At 45.6% G+C, this 18,182-nt stretch overlaps 1 protein-coding gene and 1 long non-coding RNA gene across 7 annotated transcripts in view; both read right to left on the bottom strand.

The window, feature by feature from the left end:
• Nucleotides 1–7,670, bottom strand: part of LOC120964921 (uncharacterized) — a 34,607-nt gene extending 26,937 nt beyond the window's left edge. For 2 of the 6 annotated variants that reach the window (XR_006664093.2, XR_012186873.1), the window contains exons 1-5: nt 7,386–7,670; nt 7,110–7,310; nt 6,281–6,343; nt 5,925–6,033; nt 4,881–5,272 (exon numbers count right to left, since the gene is read on the bottom strand). This is a non-coding gene — a long non-coding RNA (uncharacterized lncRNA). Of the gene's footprint in view, nt 1–2,855; nt 3,291–3,375; nt 3,434–3,536; nt 5,273–5,924; nt 6,034–6,280; nt 6,344–7,109; nt 7,311–7,385 lie in introns of those variants that run through there. The other 4 variants (XR_006664094.2, XR_012186874.1, XR_012186868.1 and 1 more) reach the window with 4 other exon arrangements.
• A 4,922-nt stretch (nt 7,671–12,592) lies between these two features.
• LOC109746117 (protein STICHEL-like 4) lies at nt 12,593–17,833 on the bottom strand. The gene is made up of 6 exons (XM_020305231.4): nt 15,933–17,833; nt 15,326–15,545; nt 14,655–15,173; nt 13,582–14,194; nt 13,354–13,414; nt 12,593–12,848 (listed from the first exon to the last, which is right to left on the bottom strand). Exons 1-6 carry the CDS (start codon nt 17,619–17,621, stop codon nt 12,756–12,758), a joined length of 3,195 nt encoding a protein of 1,064 aa, XP_020160820.1. The 5' UTR covers nt 17,622–17,833; the 3' UTR covers nt 12,593–12,755.
• Between the last annotated feature and the right edge of the window lie 349 nt (nt 17,834–18,182).

Genomic DNA, 18,182 nt, shown 5'->3' with positions numbered 1-18,182 from the left:
GTATCCTTTGTAAGTTAATACAGTCGAACATGGTCCCCTGGACAACGAGTACAACTCATCACAAACAGTGGTGTCACCTCTGAGACGTGTTTCCAACCAACTGCTGAAAGTCCTGATGTATTCACATGTAATCCAGTCATCAGACTGCTCCGGGTGTTTGGAGCGCAGACTGTTCTTGTGTTCATCGACATACGGGGTCACCAAGGTAGAGTTCTGTAGAACTGTGTAGTGTGCTTGAGACCAAGAATGCCCGTCCCTGCATATTATTGAGTCTGCTCCTAGCGTGCCTTTTCCAGTCAGTCTCCCCTCATACCGTGATTTAGGGAGACCTATCTTCTTAAGGCCAGGAATGAAGTCAACACAAAACCCAATGACATCCTCTGTTTGATGGCCCATGGAGATGCTTCCTTCTGGCCTAGCGCGGTTACGGACATATTTCTTTAGGACTCCCATGAACCTCTCAAAGGGGAACATATTGTGTAGAAATACGGGCCCCAGAATGACAATCTCGTCGACTAGATGAACTAGGACGTGCGTCATGATATTGAAGAAGGATGGTAGAACACCAGCTCGAAACTGACAAGACATATGGACTAGGATGTGCGCCACATCACTCCTTAGCCTTGGTATGATTTCTGGATCGATCACCTTCTGAGAGATTGCATTGAGGAATGCACATAGCTTCACAATGGCTAATCGGACGTTTTCCGGTAGAAGCCCCCTCAATGCAACCGGAAGCAGTTGCGTCATAATCACGTGGCAGTCATGAGACTTTAGGTTCTGGAACTTTTTCTCTGGCATATTTATTATTCCCTTTATATTCGACGAGAAGCCAGTTGGGACCTTCATACTGAGCAGGCATTCAAAGAAGATTTCTTTCTCTTCTTTCGTAAGAGCGTAGCTGGCAGGACCTTCATACTGCTTCGGAGGCATGCCGTCTTTTTCATGCAAACATTGCAGGTCCTCCCGTGCCTCAGGTGTATCTTTTGTCTTCCCCTACACGCCCAAGAAGCCTAGCAGGTTCACGCAAAGGTTCTTCGTCACGTGCATCACGTCGATTGAAGAGCAGACCTCTAGGTCTTTCCAGTAGGGTAGGTCCCAAAATATAGATTTCTTCTTCCACATGGGTGCGTGTCCCTCAGCGTCATTCGGAACAGCTAGTCCGCCGGGACCCTTTCCAAAGATTACGTGTAAATCATTGACCATAGCAAGTACGTGATCACCGGTACGCATGGCGGGCTTCTTCCGGTGATCTGCCTCGCCTTTCAAATGCTTGCCTTTCTTTCGACATTGATGGTTGGTCGGAAGAAATCGACGATGGCCCAGGTACACATTCTTCCTGCATTTGTCCAGGTATATACTTGCAGTGTCATCTAAACAGTGCGTGCATGCGTGGTATCCCTTGTTTGTCTGTCCTGAAAGGTTACTGAGAGCGGGCCAATCATTGATGGTTACAAACAGCAACGCGTGCAGGTTAAATTCCTCCTATTTGTGCTCATCCCACGTACGTACACCGTTTCTATTCCACAACTGTAAAAGTTCTTCAACTAATGGCCTTAGGTACACATCAATGTCGTTGCCGGGTTGCTTAGGACCTTGGATGAGAACTGGCATCATAATGAACTTCCGCTTCATGCACATCCAAGGAGGAAGGTTATACATACATAGAGTCACGGGCCAGGTGCTGTGATTGCTGCTCTGCTCCCCGAAAGGATTAATGCCATCCGCGCTTAAACCAAACCATACGTTCCTTGGGTCAGCTGCAAACTCAGCCCAGTACTTTCTCTCGATTTTTCTCCACTGCGACTCGTCAGCGGGTGCTCTCAACTTCCCGTCTTTCTTACGGTCCTCACTGTGCCATCGCATCAACTTGGCATGCTCTTTGTTTCTGAACAGACGTTTCAACCGTGGTATTATAGGAGCATACCACATCACCTTCGCAGGAACCCTCTTCCTGGGGGGCTCGTCGTCAACATCACCAAGGTCATCTCGTCTAATCGTATACCGCAATGCACCGCATACCGGGCATGCGTTCAGATCCTTGTACGCACCGCGGTAGAGGATGCGGTCATTAGGGCATGCATGTATCTTCTGCACCTCCAATCCTAGAGGGCATACGACCTTCTTTGCTGCGTATGTACTGTCGGGCAATTCGTTATCCTTTGGAAGCTTCTTCTTCAATATTTTCAATAGCTTCTCAAATTCTTTGTCAGGCACAGCATTCTCTGCCTTCCACTGCAGCAATTCCAGTATGGTACCAAGCTTTGTGTTGCCATCTTCGCAATTGGGGTACAACCCTTTTTTGTGATCCTCTTAACATGCGATCGAACTTCAGCTTCTCCTTTTGACTTTCGCATTGCATCCTTGCATCGACAATGACCCGGCGGAGATCATCATCATCGGGCACTAGTTCCTCTTGATCTTCAGCAGCTTCCCCCGTTGCAGCATCATTGGGCACATCGTCTGGTTCCTCTTGATCTTCAGCAGCTTCCCCCGTTGCAGCATCACCGTATTCAGGGGGCACATAGTTGTCATCGTCCTCTTCTTCTTCGTCGTCTTCCATCATAACCCCTATTTCTCCGTGCCTCGTCCAAACATTATAGTGTGGCATGAAACCCTTGTAAAGCAGGTGGGTGTGAAGGATTTTCCGGTCAGAGTAAGACTTCGTATTCCCACATGTATGGCATGGACAACACATAAAACCATTCTGCTTGTTTGCCTCAGCCACTTCGAGAAAATCATGCACGCCCTTAATGTACTCCGAGGTGTGTCTGTCACCGTACATCCATTGCCGGTTCATCTGCGTGCATTATATATAATTAAGTGTGTCAAAAACCATTACAGAACATCATGAATAGATAATTAAGTGACCAAATTAATAGAATTTCATCATCACATTAGAACCAAAGTACATACATAGTTCTCATCTAACAACATATATATAGCTCTCCAGAGCATCTAATTAATTAAACCATACATTGAAACTATGTAAAACATTTCAATGCGAAAACAAATGCGATCATAATCGCAACCAAGGTAACAATTGATCCAACGGCATAATGATACCAAGCCTCGGTATGAATGGCATATTTTCTAATCTTTCTAATCTTCAAGCGCATTGCATCCATCTTGATCTTGTGATCATCGACGACATCCGCAACATGCAACTCCAATATCATCTTCTCCTCCTCAATTTTTTTTATTTTTTCCTTCAAGAAATTGTTTTCTTCTTCAACTAAATTTAACCTCTCGACAATAGGGTCGGTTGGAATTTCCGGTTCACATACCTCCTAGATAAATAAAATCTATGTCACGTTGGTCGGCATAATTTTCATAAACAATAAATGAACCAATAGTTATAAAGATAATATATACCACATCCGAATCGTAGACAGGACGAGGGCCGACGGGGGCGGATACCAAAACCATCGCACTATATAATAACAAGCAATAAAATAGTAAGAAAATTAGACAAGTATCTATCTAAAGTAAGAATTTTTTTTCTTTCAGAAAGAAGATAAGAACAAGAGGCTCACCACGGTGGTGCCGGCGACGAGATCGGCGCGGGCGGTCGACGGCGGTGAAGACGGGAATGGGACGTGACGGGCCGCTAAACCTAGACAAATCTCGAGGAAAATGGAGCTTTGAGGTCGAGCTTCGAGAGGAGAAAGCTTAACTAGTGTGGCTCGGGCATTTCATCGAACACCTCATGTGCATAGGAGGTGAGCTAGAGCACCACAAAGCCCTCCCCTCGCCGGCCAGAGAAAAACAGAGCACTGGAGTGCTCTGCTCGCGGGCGAGGGGTATATATAGGCACCTCATTGGTCCCGGTTCGTGGCATGAACCGGGATCTGTCCCGGTTCATGCCACGAACCGGGACCAATGGTTGTGGGCCAGGAGCGAGGCCCATTAGTCCCGATTCGTGCCTCGAACCGGGACAAATGGTTCCATACGAACCGGGACCAATGCCCACGAGGCCCCGGCCGGCCCCCTGGGCTCACGAACCGGGACGAATGCCCCATGGGTCCCGGTTCGTGACTGAACCGGGACTAATGGGCTTGCTATGCCCGAACAAAAGCCCTATTTTCTACTAGTGTAGCCAGAGAGTACAAAATACATATCCCAATGCTCTGGACAGAAGTATAGATAAGCATAGTGGCAATGACTGTGTTCTGTGATACATCCTTCAATGGTAAATGGCTCTAGGAATTCAAAGAAGGACGCTGGTATCCACCTAACTTTCAGTCTGAGAGCTTCCCAGACCGAACAAAAGGTTCGGTGTCGAACTTTTCCCGAACAAACGATTTTGTTCTATAGGAATCACCCTACAGCCCGAACACCTCACGCCAGAAAGGACCTTTCTAGGCCTCCTGGCCCAAAACAAAAACAAAAACAGAAAACTAACAAAAAAGAGCATACGCAGTGAGTATTTTGCAATGTAGTGTACAGTAATAAATGCCAATCTTATACTAAAACCAATTTGAAAACCTATAATACAATACCTTTGGGCGAAAGAGAATATTAAGTATGATGGAAACTAATTATAATTCAGCCACTAAACGTTAAGATGATATTAACTACACATGTATCCCTTTGGGTTTCTTACATGGCTTGTGAAGAATACACTTTTCACAGATATAATCCTCTTACTTGTTACTCCCAATCTAAAGTCATTGGTTAAATTACTGTGTATCACCATCAAGCCAGCATACATGGTTCATAATTTCATATATAAATATCTACTCACATAAACTAAATCAAGCTAGCATACACAGTTCATCTTCAAATAGGATTCATCTCCTGGGCTCTGGTTACCCAAATCCAACCAGAGATCCTCACAGAAGAGGAGGGGGAGTGGTAGAAGAGCAAGAGAAGCTTACTTGCAAGTAGAAGCCAGAGTGCAGGGAGCGGAAGCGCTAGACATGTCGTCACAAGAACCATTACGACCCCTGATCCAGATCCCCTGCTTTGCCGTATGATGCCACTTGAAAACAGAGCATTTTCTACCCGTAGGAAAAAACATGGCTCATTGGGCATTGTGTAGGATAGGTTCCACCCATTACACAAAGGTGTAGAAAATACCTCTAGTAAATATCAGCCTGGTCACTGAATTCTGAAACTTTGCCTAACCAGTAAAGTGCATTACAATGCAGAATGCGGACTTTTAAGGCAATTGTTGGTGCTGATTACCAGAGGAGTTTAACTGTGCAGTGCCTCATGGTAGTCATCGACATTGAGCCGCGAAACGGCAAGATCAAACTAAGACTCGGGCCTGCATAACCATAGGAAGAAAAGGATCATCGACAAAGAGGACAAAATCAAATCAAGAAGCAGTTACTTGTTCCTCTAAAAATTCAGTTTAGATGACAAACTGTGGGAAGAAAAAAGAACATGTCCTAATTCCTCTAAAAATTGACTTTAGATGACAACCCATGGTAAGAAAAATCAGGAAGCAACAACAACAAAGGAAGTAGAATCGATCATTCGTTGTCCTAAGCCACAAATGCATCATACAGCAGCAACAACAATGTGCACCATAGGGAGGAAATCACTAAATGAAAGGCACAAATGAGCAAAATTGCAACAAATGCAAGGAAGCATATATTACCAGGAGTCCAAAATAATATTTTTCATTCAGCAAGGTACCATGGTTCAGTATGCTTGCACATCCTAGTTGTCACTCCTTAAGATAGACTGTTTTGTGCATAATGGTGAACCTTTTTTATCCTTTTGTATTAAGAAATAAAAGGTTTATTATGGCCTTCCATGAATGATTTAGTTGCGCCTGAACCTATAATAAGTAACAGTAAACCAGAAGAAACAATTATTCCTAGGAGGCATGTTGCCATCAAGTTTCTTGTTGGACTGCCTAATTTTGACATCTAACAATGATGCATATCATTTTAGAAGACTAAATATCTTACCCTGGATCCATAAATGGCAGTTGGTGCTATTAGCGACACAACAATTTACTTCCACCCCCTCTGCATTATCTTTCCTCCATTGGATGAAGCTGAGAACAATTCCTTGAACCTGCAATTGGAGATCATATTTTAAACTAAATTAGTTTCTAATCAATAAACCTGCAATTGGAGATCATATTTGAACCAAATTAGTTTCTAAGGCAATAACCAGTAGTAAAGCTAGCAAGAACAATTAGTTCATTACCTAACGCAATATCTACTCCAAGACCATCGCCAAAAATCTTAGAAATTTCAAAATCTTACTACCTCTTGCACACCTAAAATCAGTACAAAGACAAGAGCATTGTGTGGCAAACCTGCAGATTCTCTATCATCCTATGTTGGTCTTCAACATGATTGTGGATTGTTCCAATATTTTCCTATACGGGAAGAAAGAACAAACATGAAAATTATAGACCTGGCTACTTTAGCATGTATATGATTATGATCCCAAAAAGTAACTGGTTCTGTTGTGTGGACAAAAGTCAAATCAACAGAAATAACATTTCCTTGCGTGTGCACTCGACCAAAATAAATGACCCCTTACATGGAGATGTGTTTTTATCTCGTTAGCGTGATCCACATACTATAGAATTACCAGCTGGTGATACTGACCGTCCTTTAAAATTCAAGTTAGTTTGCTGGGAAAACACAGAATCAATAACCAGTAGAAACATAGGATCAAGAATAGCTATTACCTGCCCACGAACATAATTTTACAGAGTGAAAAGAAAACAGCAGCCCAAAAAGAATAGCTATTACCTGCCCGCAAGATCAACCAAGGCAAGATTTCCAGGAAGAACTTGACTACCATATCATCCTTTTTGCTTGCGTTTTACAGTAAAAAGAGAGGAACAAACAGTATTTTTCACGTGAGCTATTAACTGATCGTATATGTAACTGTCTTTGTAGACTCACAATCTCAACATTTTAGACTATGCTATTCTATCAAATCAAACCATATTTGTACTTGGAGATATAAAAAAGAAGAAGACTCAGTTTGGTCATCCACGTGAACGCCACTGTGAGAAAGGGCTCCCGTTCTTTCTCCAGGCAGTAGAACAAACTCAAAGTATACTACGAAGTCAATTGATCTTGTCTCTCTAATTAATAATCTAAGAAGCAGTAGGTAATTGGAGTACTGACCACAACATGGGGCTCGAAGGGGTGCTATTCTTCAAGGAGTGGGAAGATGGGGGCGACATCGTGGCCTCCTGTTCCTCTCCGGATCTCCCCCACGACCTCCATGGCCTCCTCTTCTTCCTTGCCCCGTGACCTCCATGGCCTCCACCCCTTTCTCCTAGTTCTCAAATGTTGGCGTACGAGCAAGAGGAGGCAAAGGATTAACTGCTGACAACCCAAATAATCTTAGCCACCAGGTGAGTTTGAATCGAAGCCGAGAAGGGGATAGTGACTGCTTACATCAGGATAGAAGCCCAAATTGCTCCGGCGCCCGCCCCGACCGCGCCGCCACCTGCCGCGCGCGCGACATCACCGAACGGAGCGCCGCGGCCGCGCCGTCCACCGCCGCCACGGACGCCATCGCCGACGCCATTGATCCGCCGCCCTCCTCTGTGACCGCTGCCGCCGTCACCGAATGAGGAGCGAGTGAGGGAGGGAGGCGGCTGCGGGAGGAGTGGAAGCGATCGCCGGATGAGGAGCGAGTGAGGGAGGGAGGCGGCTGCGTGGGAGGGAGGGAGGGAGGGAGGGAGGCGGCTGCGGGAGGAGTGGAAGCAGCGAGGGAGGAGGCAGCGGCTAGGTTTTAGCACGGGAGCTGCCGCCAATTTATATCCACATGCGAAATGACCAAAATACCCTCGGCGGGGCACTGAATTAACACGCGGTGGCACAAACGAGAGGCAACTATTCATTGTAGCAGTGTCCGTTTTCGATCCGGCGGCCCAGATCGTCCGGGAGGGAGAACCGACGCTCCAGAACGCATCAAAAAACCGATCCGACGGCCGAGACTCGCTGAGCTCTGAGAAGCCTCATGTTCTCCCTAGATACTTATATCAGGATTGGTCTCAATGATGGACCTCTAGGGATCCGGGGGTCTCTCCATGTTCTGATTTTATTACCATTACCCACTCTCCAAATCATACCGCGTTTCACTAGTTCCAGTCCATGCTCAATACCACGCCAAACTGCCAAAGCGTTACCGGTGAACACCGTATCCACTAACTTCCCTGATGGATAGTACTTTGCACTAAGAAGCCTAGCCACCAAGCTTTCTGGATGCTCAATTAATCTCCAAGCCTGCTTGGCTAGGAGAGCTTGATTAAAGGCTCTCATATCTCTGAAACCCATACCCCCATAGATTTAGGAAGTATCATTTTATCCCATGCCAGCCATGCCATTTTTCGCTTTCCTTTTTCTACTCCCAACCAATATTGCCGAATGAGCCGTGAGAGATCATCATAAACTGACATGGGTAACTTGAAGACACTCATAACATATGTGGGGATCCCTTGCGCCACCGCCTTTATAAGAACTTCCGTACCTGCCATGGACACATATTTCTCACTCCAATCAACAAGCCGTTTACTCAGTTTTGCCTGTAAGGGTTGGAGTTTTCCTTTACTCATTTGCCCCTCTAGAACCGGTAACCCCAAATATTTTGGCTCAAACACCTCATGTGAGATTTGCAAGATACTTTTGATTTCAGCAGAAACTAACTCTGGGCAGCTATTAGGAATTAAGATGGAACACTTAGAAGGGTTAATGAGTTGTCCCGTCGCTGAAGCATACGTGTTCAACACCTCCTTGACAATTGCCGCTTGGTCAGACCTTGCTCTGAAGAACAAAAGTGTATCATCTGCAAACAATAGATGAGAAATCTCCGGGGCCCTTCTACATATCCTCAAAGCCTCCAAACCATCCTCTCGAATTGATTTATGCAAAAAAGCTGAAAGAGCATCAGCAACAAATAAAAATAGGAAAGGGGACAATGGGTCACCTTGGCGAAGGCCCCGTGTCGGGGAGAACTGGTTTAGTAACTTCCCATTGAACTTAACAGAATATTTGAACTTTGTTACTTGGTTCGTCTTAATGACTGGATTTGTGCATCATATGATGCAGAGGACGTGAGTAATCCTCCTTTTTGAAAAAAAAAACAGTTGGCAGGCTACTAGCAATGGTTCTATGGCATCGTTCCATTCTTGGAGGCATTGTCTTGGGAGTCTATTGTCCCTCTGGCTATTATTCGTTTGGTTACTTCATTGAAACTAATAGTGATGCTCTCGATGTGGTATCGATTCGAGACAATGATCATGCTCAGAATCTCCTTTTTAGTGGTGTCTAGTCCTTAAGTCCGATTTGAGTTCTTAGGTGAGCTTCTATGTTGGGTATGGGTTAGAGCCCTTCGAGCACGGTGTGAGGGCCCACTTTGGCGATGAACTAAGGGTACTACAAAAATAATTGATCTTTTGGAAGCATATTAGGGCTTCTTTCTCTAGCATATGGGGAGTGCTTCCACATCAATGCATTGCATTTGCCTCTACCTGGTCATTCATCTCTTCAATCGATGAGTGCCTTTGTGCGCACCATTCTGTTTTGCTTGATTGTTCTCGTCAGTGGTCTTTGTAAACTAGTTTTCTCTATACTTGGTTTCTGGTCCATCCTTTTGTTGTTCCCTTAATTTAAAATTTGATATAATGCCTTTGTCAAAAGAAACAAATAATATACATGCTCCGTTCGTCAAAAAGATATGCCACTACCATGGGTGTGACAAGTTTGTGGAGTTCTCTTTGGTCAAATAGTCTTCAAAATCTGAACGTGGAAGCCTCTTTGAGCTTATTCATGTCTTCTCTTCCAGTGGAGTACATGGAATTCTTGAAGGGACATTTTGTTCAGATAAATGGAATCATATCTTAATTGTTCATTTGTTTCATGAGAAAAAACTTCATCACTCATTGTGAGACATATTTCATCTTAATGAACATTGTATATCACTTGTTAAGTTTCAAAAATAACCATGGTGCATCTTATTAGTTTGTTATCAGATTGCAACATTTTGTATTCTGCAGGCCCTTTGTGATATGTATTAATCTATGTATCCATCGAAGCTAGTTCACTTTACCACCACGGTATCAAGACAATTAAGGTGAATATATTATCAGGACAATTATCATGCATTGAGTAAAGAGTAAAGACACAACTACTTGTGTGACGTATTGTACTTTTTCTCTATATATATATGCTCAAGATCCAGAGGGTAATGTGCAATAAGCGGCCCATGTAGTGATGCTAGCAAACTAAACCACATATTTTCACCGTCTTCTGTTGGATTTCCCATCCCTTCCACCCAAGTTTCACATGTTTGAGCGAAAAAGGAAATGTGACAGTACCTTTGGGATGAGAGACATTGAGAAAACGATTCAACCGGCAAATCTTTCTTCAACTGCAAACTAGGAGTTTCTACTTTGCCAAACTGATGGTAAAATCACTTAGCCTAAAGCAGACTGGCAAGTTGTCTGTCACGGCCTTCCTGAAGGGTGAAGTAACAGAAGCTGAAGAAGATTGCAGCTAACAAAATGTAGTCAACGGGCTGACTGCAAAGAGGTTAACAGAAGCTCTTCGGGCTTTTAACTCGAAGCCCAGTCCCATGAAGACCGTCGCTGGGGACCGCCAGGCACAGGAGGTGTGGCACGGTTAACTAGCCGTGTTGTGCTCGCTCCTCTGTCACCTTTCCTGAACTCTGAATCTCTGGATTTCTCTAAACCTTAGCATGATGCTAAGACAGAAGACACACTTGTTTCCAAGTTGATGTGCAGTGTTACATTGTCCTATGCATCAAATGTTAAACTGCAACAACATCCTTTCAGCTGTTGGATGTTGTTTCTTTTGTGATCTAGCAGGATTTCTTTAATATATGGTTTCATAAGTTTCATCAAGTGGAGTAATAACTAAGTAATAGTACTTCAAAAAACAAAAGAAAGGCAAGTCTTGTGCCACTTGGTCTACATTATGAAGACCAATAGCTTTTAGACTTTAGATAACAGTGCAAAGCAGTCAAAACAAGGTTCAGAGAACATTGTAGCTTCAGCCTCAGACTGAATATAAACCTGGACGTCTAATAATAAAAACAAATGCCAATCTTTCAAAAGATTAATACATTTCATTTGGTAGAAAATTTCATTTTCATTCCCAGCACAAAACCTGGTAGCTCCATCCAGACAGTTTGGTCCCAGAGAGCTCTACCCCTTTACGCCAATTGTGTTTCAGTCAGGAAAAGCGACCAACTTGCACGAGCTTGACCGAGTAGAGAAGATCCAACGGAATGTACCATCTCAGACCATGAGAAAAGTTCGTGGCTCGCCAAGGGCTAACGGAACGCATAAGTCAGTTTATTCAACAGCAACAGCTCGGTTGCAAAGCAAGGTAGAGATGCCCAGAACAAAATCTCTTCACATCTGGCATCAAATTAATTGACGCTTCACTGCTGCAGCGAGACATACTCAGTGTGTTCAGTGCTGCTCAGCTCTAAAAATCGGTTTTCTCTGCTGTAACGTTGGTTGCACCATATATACTTCCGAAAAGGCAGGTTGGGCTACGAGGACCCTGTTCCTGGCGCACATTCCAAAGGGCCGGGGGGGACAATGGCGACACTGCCGGCAAGAAAGGCAGCTCCTTCTCCGGAATAGTCGATCGGGCTCGGAGCATATGCCGTCTGAAGATCCATATCCCAAGGCACATCGTGCAGTATATAAGGGAAGCCAAGAAGCAGAATGCTTACATCAACGAGCGCAAGAACTTCAGAACATTGGAGCCAAGCAGGCAGGGAGAGCAAAAGTTGGCCCATCTCCATGTGTTGCGGCGTGTGAATCCCAGGGCGCTTCTCCATTGGCACGGCGGCATGCATGCATGTAGCCAGGTGAGTTGAAGAAGCTCCATGCACGGAAGCTACCTAGCTAGCCATGCTGTGCGTGCCAAAGGAGAATTGCCCTGCGATTCACCTCGGCTGCTCTGTCACTGTGATCCAGCAGGACAGGATGTGCTGCACAAGTCATATCCTGCAATGCAGGAACCCCATCTCCTTAGCCTCCTTAATGTGGATCTTCTTCGTGAAGCAGAGTAGTTTGTTAGCCCGTGTTATCACATGGTTAAGGCCCTCACCTATTTGTCTCAACTTGGAACTCTAAAGCAGTCCTCACAGGTTGCTACAATCAAGATGGTGAGGGAGTATAACACATACTGTATATAATTAGGGATTCATATATAATGCGGTAACTGCTATGTAGTGCTTGTGGCCCTTCGACCGCAATCAATAGGGGTAACCATGACCCTCACCTTAATCAGCACTATAGCCATTCCATGATGTAGAAGAAATTAACGAATCAAGTGGTAGATCTTCAGTCTTTAGCAGGTGCATGTTAACAAGTTTTATTTTCAGATGCATATATACCCCCTAATCACTCAAAGATTAAATGTTGATTTGTCAATGTAATTTGGTACAAACAAATGGACAACATGCATTTAGTACCTCGCGTGATTTGCTTTTGTTTATCTGTAATAACGGTTAAGTGTGTGCTTTCGTAGACGGTGCTGCGCAACGCCTAGCATGATAACGTTAGTACCTTGCAGCTGTGCCATAAACTGTGGCAAGGGCTTGCTGTTGGCATTTCAGACAATTTCAGGGAAAATAATGGACATGGTGGAAATTTCTCATTCTTCTACATGTTAAACGATGTACAGAATGACCTACATTCTTACAGGTTGCTACAATTACAGAGAATCAACCACAGAGATCAATTTAGCTCCATGAAAAATCTGGTGGACCTAGGCAGCGGCATGTTATCTTGGAGATTTCACTGAAATGCACCTTCCGCACAAGACGAGTCTTGATAGGGCTCGCGATCTTCGAGTCCTTATCTTCAATGCTGAGAGCTGCAGCGAAATGACACAATGTCGCTCAGCGAGGATGAGAAAGTATAGCTGACAGGATAAACATGAAGTGGAAATACTCTATCACCTTCCCTCAAAAAAAAATTTCTATCACCTTTTGATCAACGAGAAAGGCATGTATCCCGTGACATACAGCCACTTTCCGGACAGTATTAAACTAAGATCTCATGCTGACGATGATCGTTTTGCGAAGAACTCTACCGTTTCTATTTAATACTCCCTTTGAAGCCACAGTTCGCTTATTTTGTCTTTTGGAAGCATACATTCTGCTATTTTCAGTGAGTCAACGGTATGAAACTAAGAATGGTGATCTTGGTTACTGGCAATTGTTTCTTATATTTTACATAAATGACTACTTTTCAACAGATAACTATCATGCCATGCGTCTTATATGGAGCCCAAGCTTAAGTTACTTAGGGGAATGAAAAATATATAAACTACTCTAGGACTGAAGTTTTGGGTTGGTGTGATCCCAGGTCATTATTACCTTCCGTCTAGTAGTGCTCGAAGCTTTCCAACAAAGCAGACTCGACCTAGGCTCTAATCTCCTGCAAATAGATAAACAGTCCATAATCATATTCTAGGATCAAAGAAGGGAACTCCATGTTGAACCAAATTACAAGATCTAACCCAGGCTCCGTTATAATATTGCATGCTAAAGTTTAAAGTAATTTGTATGAACAGATTTAATTGGTTGTAGTATGGGATTACTTACAAATTCTCTTGCTCTAACTTTTCTGTTATTGACATCCCTTTTTGTCTTGACCAGCCTCCTTGCTGAGAACAAGCTTCCGCCTTGTTCATAACATGAGCAAGAGATACCTTACCTCTTACTATATTTTTTTGTCGATCATGTTCATTTGTTCCTCCCGGAGGACGTATATTTTCTTGGTCATGTGATGACAAAGCTGCTTCCCATACACTTCTTCTTTTATCTGAGGCAACAGCACCAGTATCTGGTTCCCCGTACCATTCCATTTCAGAAGGGCCCACTTCAATAATCTCACCTTCAGTCAATATGTGTGGATCAGATTGCATCCATCTTGTCTGATTTGAGCTAGTACCCTGGGCAACTCTGCCTTTCTGGAGCCTGCTAACTAAATTTTCACCTCCAGAAGAAACTGAACTATGTTTCGTAAAAGACCTCGTTAAAGCAATGTTGGAATAGGCATCCTCAACACCTTCTCCGCCATCCTTCGATTCATATCGGATTTCAAGTATTATAGCAGAAGAAAGAACAGACTCAAATGCTTGCAAAATTTGACCCCTTGACTTTTCAGCTTTGGACTTGTTCACTCGAGAACTGAACATTAACTGCACAGTTGGTGCTGCAGGAAGAAAAGAACAAAATGTAAGAACAAAGATTATTGAAACAATATCATTACAATGGCACAATTTAATGTTTGCTTGGTTAGTTATAAAAAAAATATGTATTTCAGAGTTACTTCAACACGGTTTTAAACTTGTTAGCAATCTTGAAGAACTAGCATGATATATTCCATGCCTAGGGAAGATTAACAGTGCATAGAAGCAATGTATACATCTGACCATAACCAAGATAACAAATTCCACTAAATTACATGGTCACCAAATACTAACATATAAACGCAAACCACTTCTAATATATTATTATCTATATATGCAGCACTGCTTGCACTTCTACACTAATAGTTATTTAGCACATTAACAATGATAAGAACAAAGTTTTCCATAGGCATATTCTGCAATGAAAATCTTGACAAAGTATACAAATAATACAGGCAGAAATGGAATAAGAGAGAATCTTGCCTGTGCCAAGGCTAACAGAGATCACCCGTCCCTCTTTAGCCATCATTTTTCTCAACGAATCTGACTGAACATTTTCTAGAACAGCTTGCCAAATCATCTCGTTATCAGTTTTGCTACATTTAGATCCTTCATTCATTCTGGTAGCACTTGTTGACAGCATATGGCCATCTGGTGTATGTTCCCTGAGTCTCCTTCCACCATGGTAATTGTTTGCCGTGACATGGCTAGAACAAATCCCCAGATTAGCATTTCTGTATTGCAGATTTTCCTGGTCACATGCTCTTGATAACCCATGTGGACCAGAGTTCCTTGCTATATCCCCATCAGGGTATGTAGGCAAACCCTGGTTAAAACTTGTACTTGTCGATGAACTTGGCAGTACATATTGTTTATCAGGAGCAAGCTGGAGCAGAGCAGCTGTAAGCCAGGTCATCTTATCATTAGAGACCCTCAACTGTTTTTCAGCTTCAGAGAGTGTTTTCAAGGCCTGGCGCAGTTTTTCCATATCCTCCTTTGATACTGTAATCAATGCAACAAAAATTACAATGTGAAAACAGAATATTTACAGTAGTAGACTTCCATGTAATACATGGTTCAGGGCGAATTATCCCCTACGGTAAAATCCTTTCAAAGTAATAAATAAATAGATAAAAACGAATATTGTTGCTTACAGGTTGGACGTTTGAAGAATTTTCTTCGAATTCTTTCCTGTGCGAATGTGTAGGTGCCAGCAAGGATGTCAGTTATTATTGTGGCGAGTTGAGACATTAGGGACAAAGGCTCAACACCTGTTTCAGTAATATCACGCAAAGCTTTCACCGTGTTTGCAGTGTCAGCAGATAGTGCCAAATCAAGCAGATTTACCAATTTATCATCAGAAACCAAGCCAGCCTGTCAGGTAACAAAGTATTAGAAACGACAACCAACCTAAAAAGAAACGACAATCATATCAGTACACTTAGAATGCAAGAATGTGTTATTTAGAGAGATAAACACAAGTATTTTACTAAAAAGGTGTTTGGTGCTTCCAGTTGTGACTTTGACTTGCTGAACTCTTCTGTGCAGTATGCCAAAATGGGAACACACATTGGAAGAGAAATTTGAAGTGTATGACAATGATATCGTTAATTCAGCTTCACAACATATTCCAGAGTTATATAAGAAATAACTTCCCCAGCTACAGAATTCTTTACCATTTTTATTTAGCCTAAAATTATTCAATTATCTATATTACCTAATATAGAAGTAATTCTTATGACTCATTGCTGGAAAACTTACAAGTTCTTGAACAAGTGGCATTGTAATTCTCTGCCCAAGCAAACTCAATTGATCCAAGGTCATCTCTGCATCCCTCAATGACCCATCTGACCGGGAAGCAATAAGCTTCAAGGCATCTCTATCGACATCTAGGCCATCACTAGTACAAATCCACTGCAAAGTGTTGACAATGTCGCATTCCTTCAGTTTGGGGAAAAAGAACTTTTGGCACCTTGACATAATTATATGTGGGAGATCGAGATTTGGGCTGATGAGAACAAAAACCACACGCCGAGGCGCACGCTCGACAACCTTCGATATGACACTCCACGTGTCAGGCGGCAGTGTGTTGCAATCATCCACGATGAACACCCTGTGGTGCGCCGGCAGCGGCGAAAGCATCACATTGTCAAGGATATCCACGATGCTGTCCAGGTCAATGTTGCCAACAGGCCCAATCTCCACCAAACTTCTACTCTTCCCCAGATTGTGCGCAATACAGGACGCGCATGTGTCGCAAGGCTTGGGGTGTTCAGGAGAATGGCAATTCAGCGCCTTGGCGAACACCCGAGCACACGATGTTTTGCCTGTGCCGTGCGGCCCATAGAAGACATAAACGGAGCCGATCTTCCTCTTGAGAATGGCATTGGACAGCGCCTGCACAACCAAGCTCTGCCCAACAACGTCCTTGAAAGTCCTGGGTGCATACTTCTGAGTGAGGCTCCGGTGCCGGCCACGCTGCGAGCCCCGGGACTTCTGCCCCGAGCGCGCCTCGGACATGAGGTCGGAATCCAGCTCGCTGCTCTGGTTGGAGAAAATCCCGAGCTCCCCAGAGAAGCTCCTGGAAATGGCACGGATGCCGCCATTTCGCGCGCCCTCGGCGAGCAGCGGCAGTGAGTCGGAGTCGGAGCTGGTGGAGGACGTCAGCCGCGCCGTCACCGGGAAGTGCGGGTGCGAGCGCGACCCGTCCGCGTAGGCGCCGCAGGAGGCCGCGGAGGCGGCGGCCAAGGACCTCCGCGCCGCGGCCGCCGACTTGGGGTCCGACAGGCCGCAGGAGAGGCTCCGGCCGGCCATGTCGAGGATGGACTTGCTGCGGTGGTGGAGGCGCGACCAGTTCCAGGGGATGCCGCAGACGTTGCGCGAGTCCTGCGACGCCTGGGGCCGCGGGCGCTGCTGCAGCCCCTCGCTGCCGCCGCTATCGTCGCCGCCCGCGCCGGCGCCGAAGAAGTACCTGTTGCCGCAGACGGCCTCCTGGGAGCTGGAGTTGGCGGAGAAGGCGCCGGCGCGATCCGGACCGCCGGCGTCCGCAGCAGCGGGCGGGGCCCGGCGGCCGGCCCCGCGCCTGAACCGGCGGCGCGGGCGGCGGGAGGCGGGCCGGCTGGGCCGCGGGTCCTCCGCGAGCTGGTCGAGGAGGGTCTTGAGGCCGGGGGCGGGGGGGTCCTCCGGCTCGGGGGGCTCGGCGGCGACGCGGGAGGAGGAGTCGACGGAGCGGCGGGTGGAGGGGTCCCGGAGCGAGCGGGAGCGCTGCATCGCGAGGAGGTCCCGCATGAGCGACGCGGAGGACTCGGGGGGGCTGCGCCGCCGGCCGGACGCGCTGCCGTGGCCGTGCGCGTGGTGGTGGCGGAGGTGGATGCAGTTGGTGAGGTGCGCGTGGGCGCGGAGGTGCTCCCCGCTGCTGCCGCCCGCCGCGCTTTCCGGCGGGGCCGGCATTGCGCTGGCTGCGCTGATCCGGCCGCGGCGGGCTCTCCGGCTAAATCATCGGGGCCGGCCGCCCGGGAGATTCGGGTGCTGGCTGGCTCGTGCCTCGCGGCTGTTGACTGGAGTCGTGGGAGACTGGGAGCGGGAGGGGGAGGGTGGTGTGGCCTGGTGCGAGGCGGCGTCCACCGGGCCGCGTGCGGGAACTGGCTGTGACTGTGATGCCATCGGCGCAGGCTGCACGGTGACACTTCTTTTCTACAACTACCTTCGCGTGTCTCATTTCCACATGATTTACTTTTATTGACAGAAATAGCAACAACTTAAACTAGCGGCTAAACGATAGACTAGTGCCCTGGCCCCGTGTCGTCCCCCCGCGGGCGGCCCGGGCGCAAGAACCCTAGCCGCCTCCCCCAGATCCCACTGAGACTTCAATATTAGAGCGAACATATTCGGAAACCTAAAAAAAATTCAAGAATAATGCGAGCATGCGATGTAAATTGAAACTTCAATATTCCGATGCATAGAAACATGGCCGTAGGCCTAGAGTTAGATCAACCTCTTCTCTACTTCAGT

This window comes from Aegilops tauschii, chromosome 1 (genome assembly GCF_002575655.3).
Source record: "Aegilops tauschii subsp. strangulata cultivar AL8/78 chromosome 1, Aet v6.0, whole genome shotgun sequence".
Classification (NCBI taxonomy): domain Eukaryota; kingdom Viridiplantae; phylum Streptophyta; class Magnoliopsida; order Poales; family Poaceae; genus Aegilops; species Aegilops tauschii.
This window is presented reverse-complemented; position numbering and strand designations above follow the sequence as displayed.

What these genes read in the sequence shown, in the direction of transcription:
- LOC109746117 (XM_020305231.4), bottom strand. Translation starts at nt 17,621, where the DNA reads ATGCCGGCCCCGCCGGAAAGCGCGGCGGGCGGCAGCAGCGGGGAGCAC. An exon ending in CTCTGTTAGCCTTGGCACAG is followed by an intron (nt 14,195 to 14,654) that starts GCAAGATTCTCT and finishes TTCTTCCTGCAG; the next exon opens with CACCAACTGTGCAGTTAATG. An exon ending in CGAGCACTACTAGACGGAAG is followed by an intron (nt 12,849 to 13,353) that starts GTAATAATGACC and finishes ATTTCGCTGCAG; the next exon opens with CTCTCAGCATTGAAGATAAG.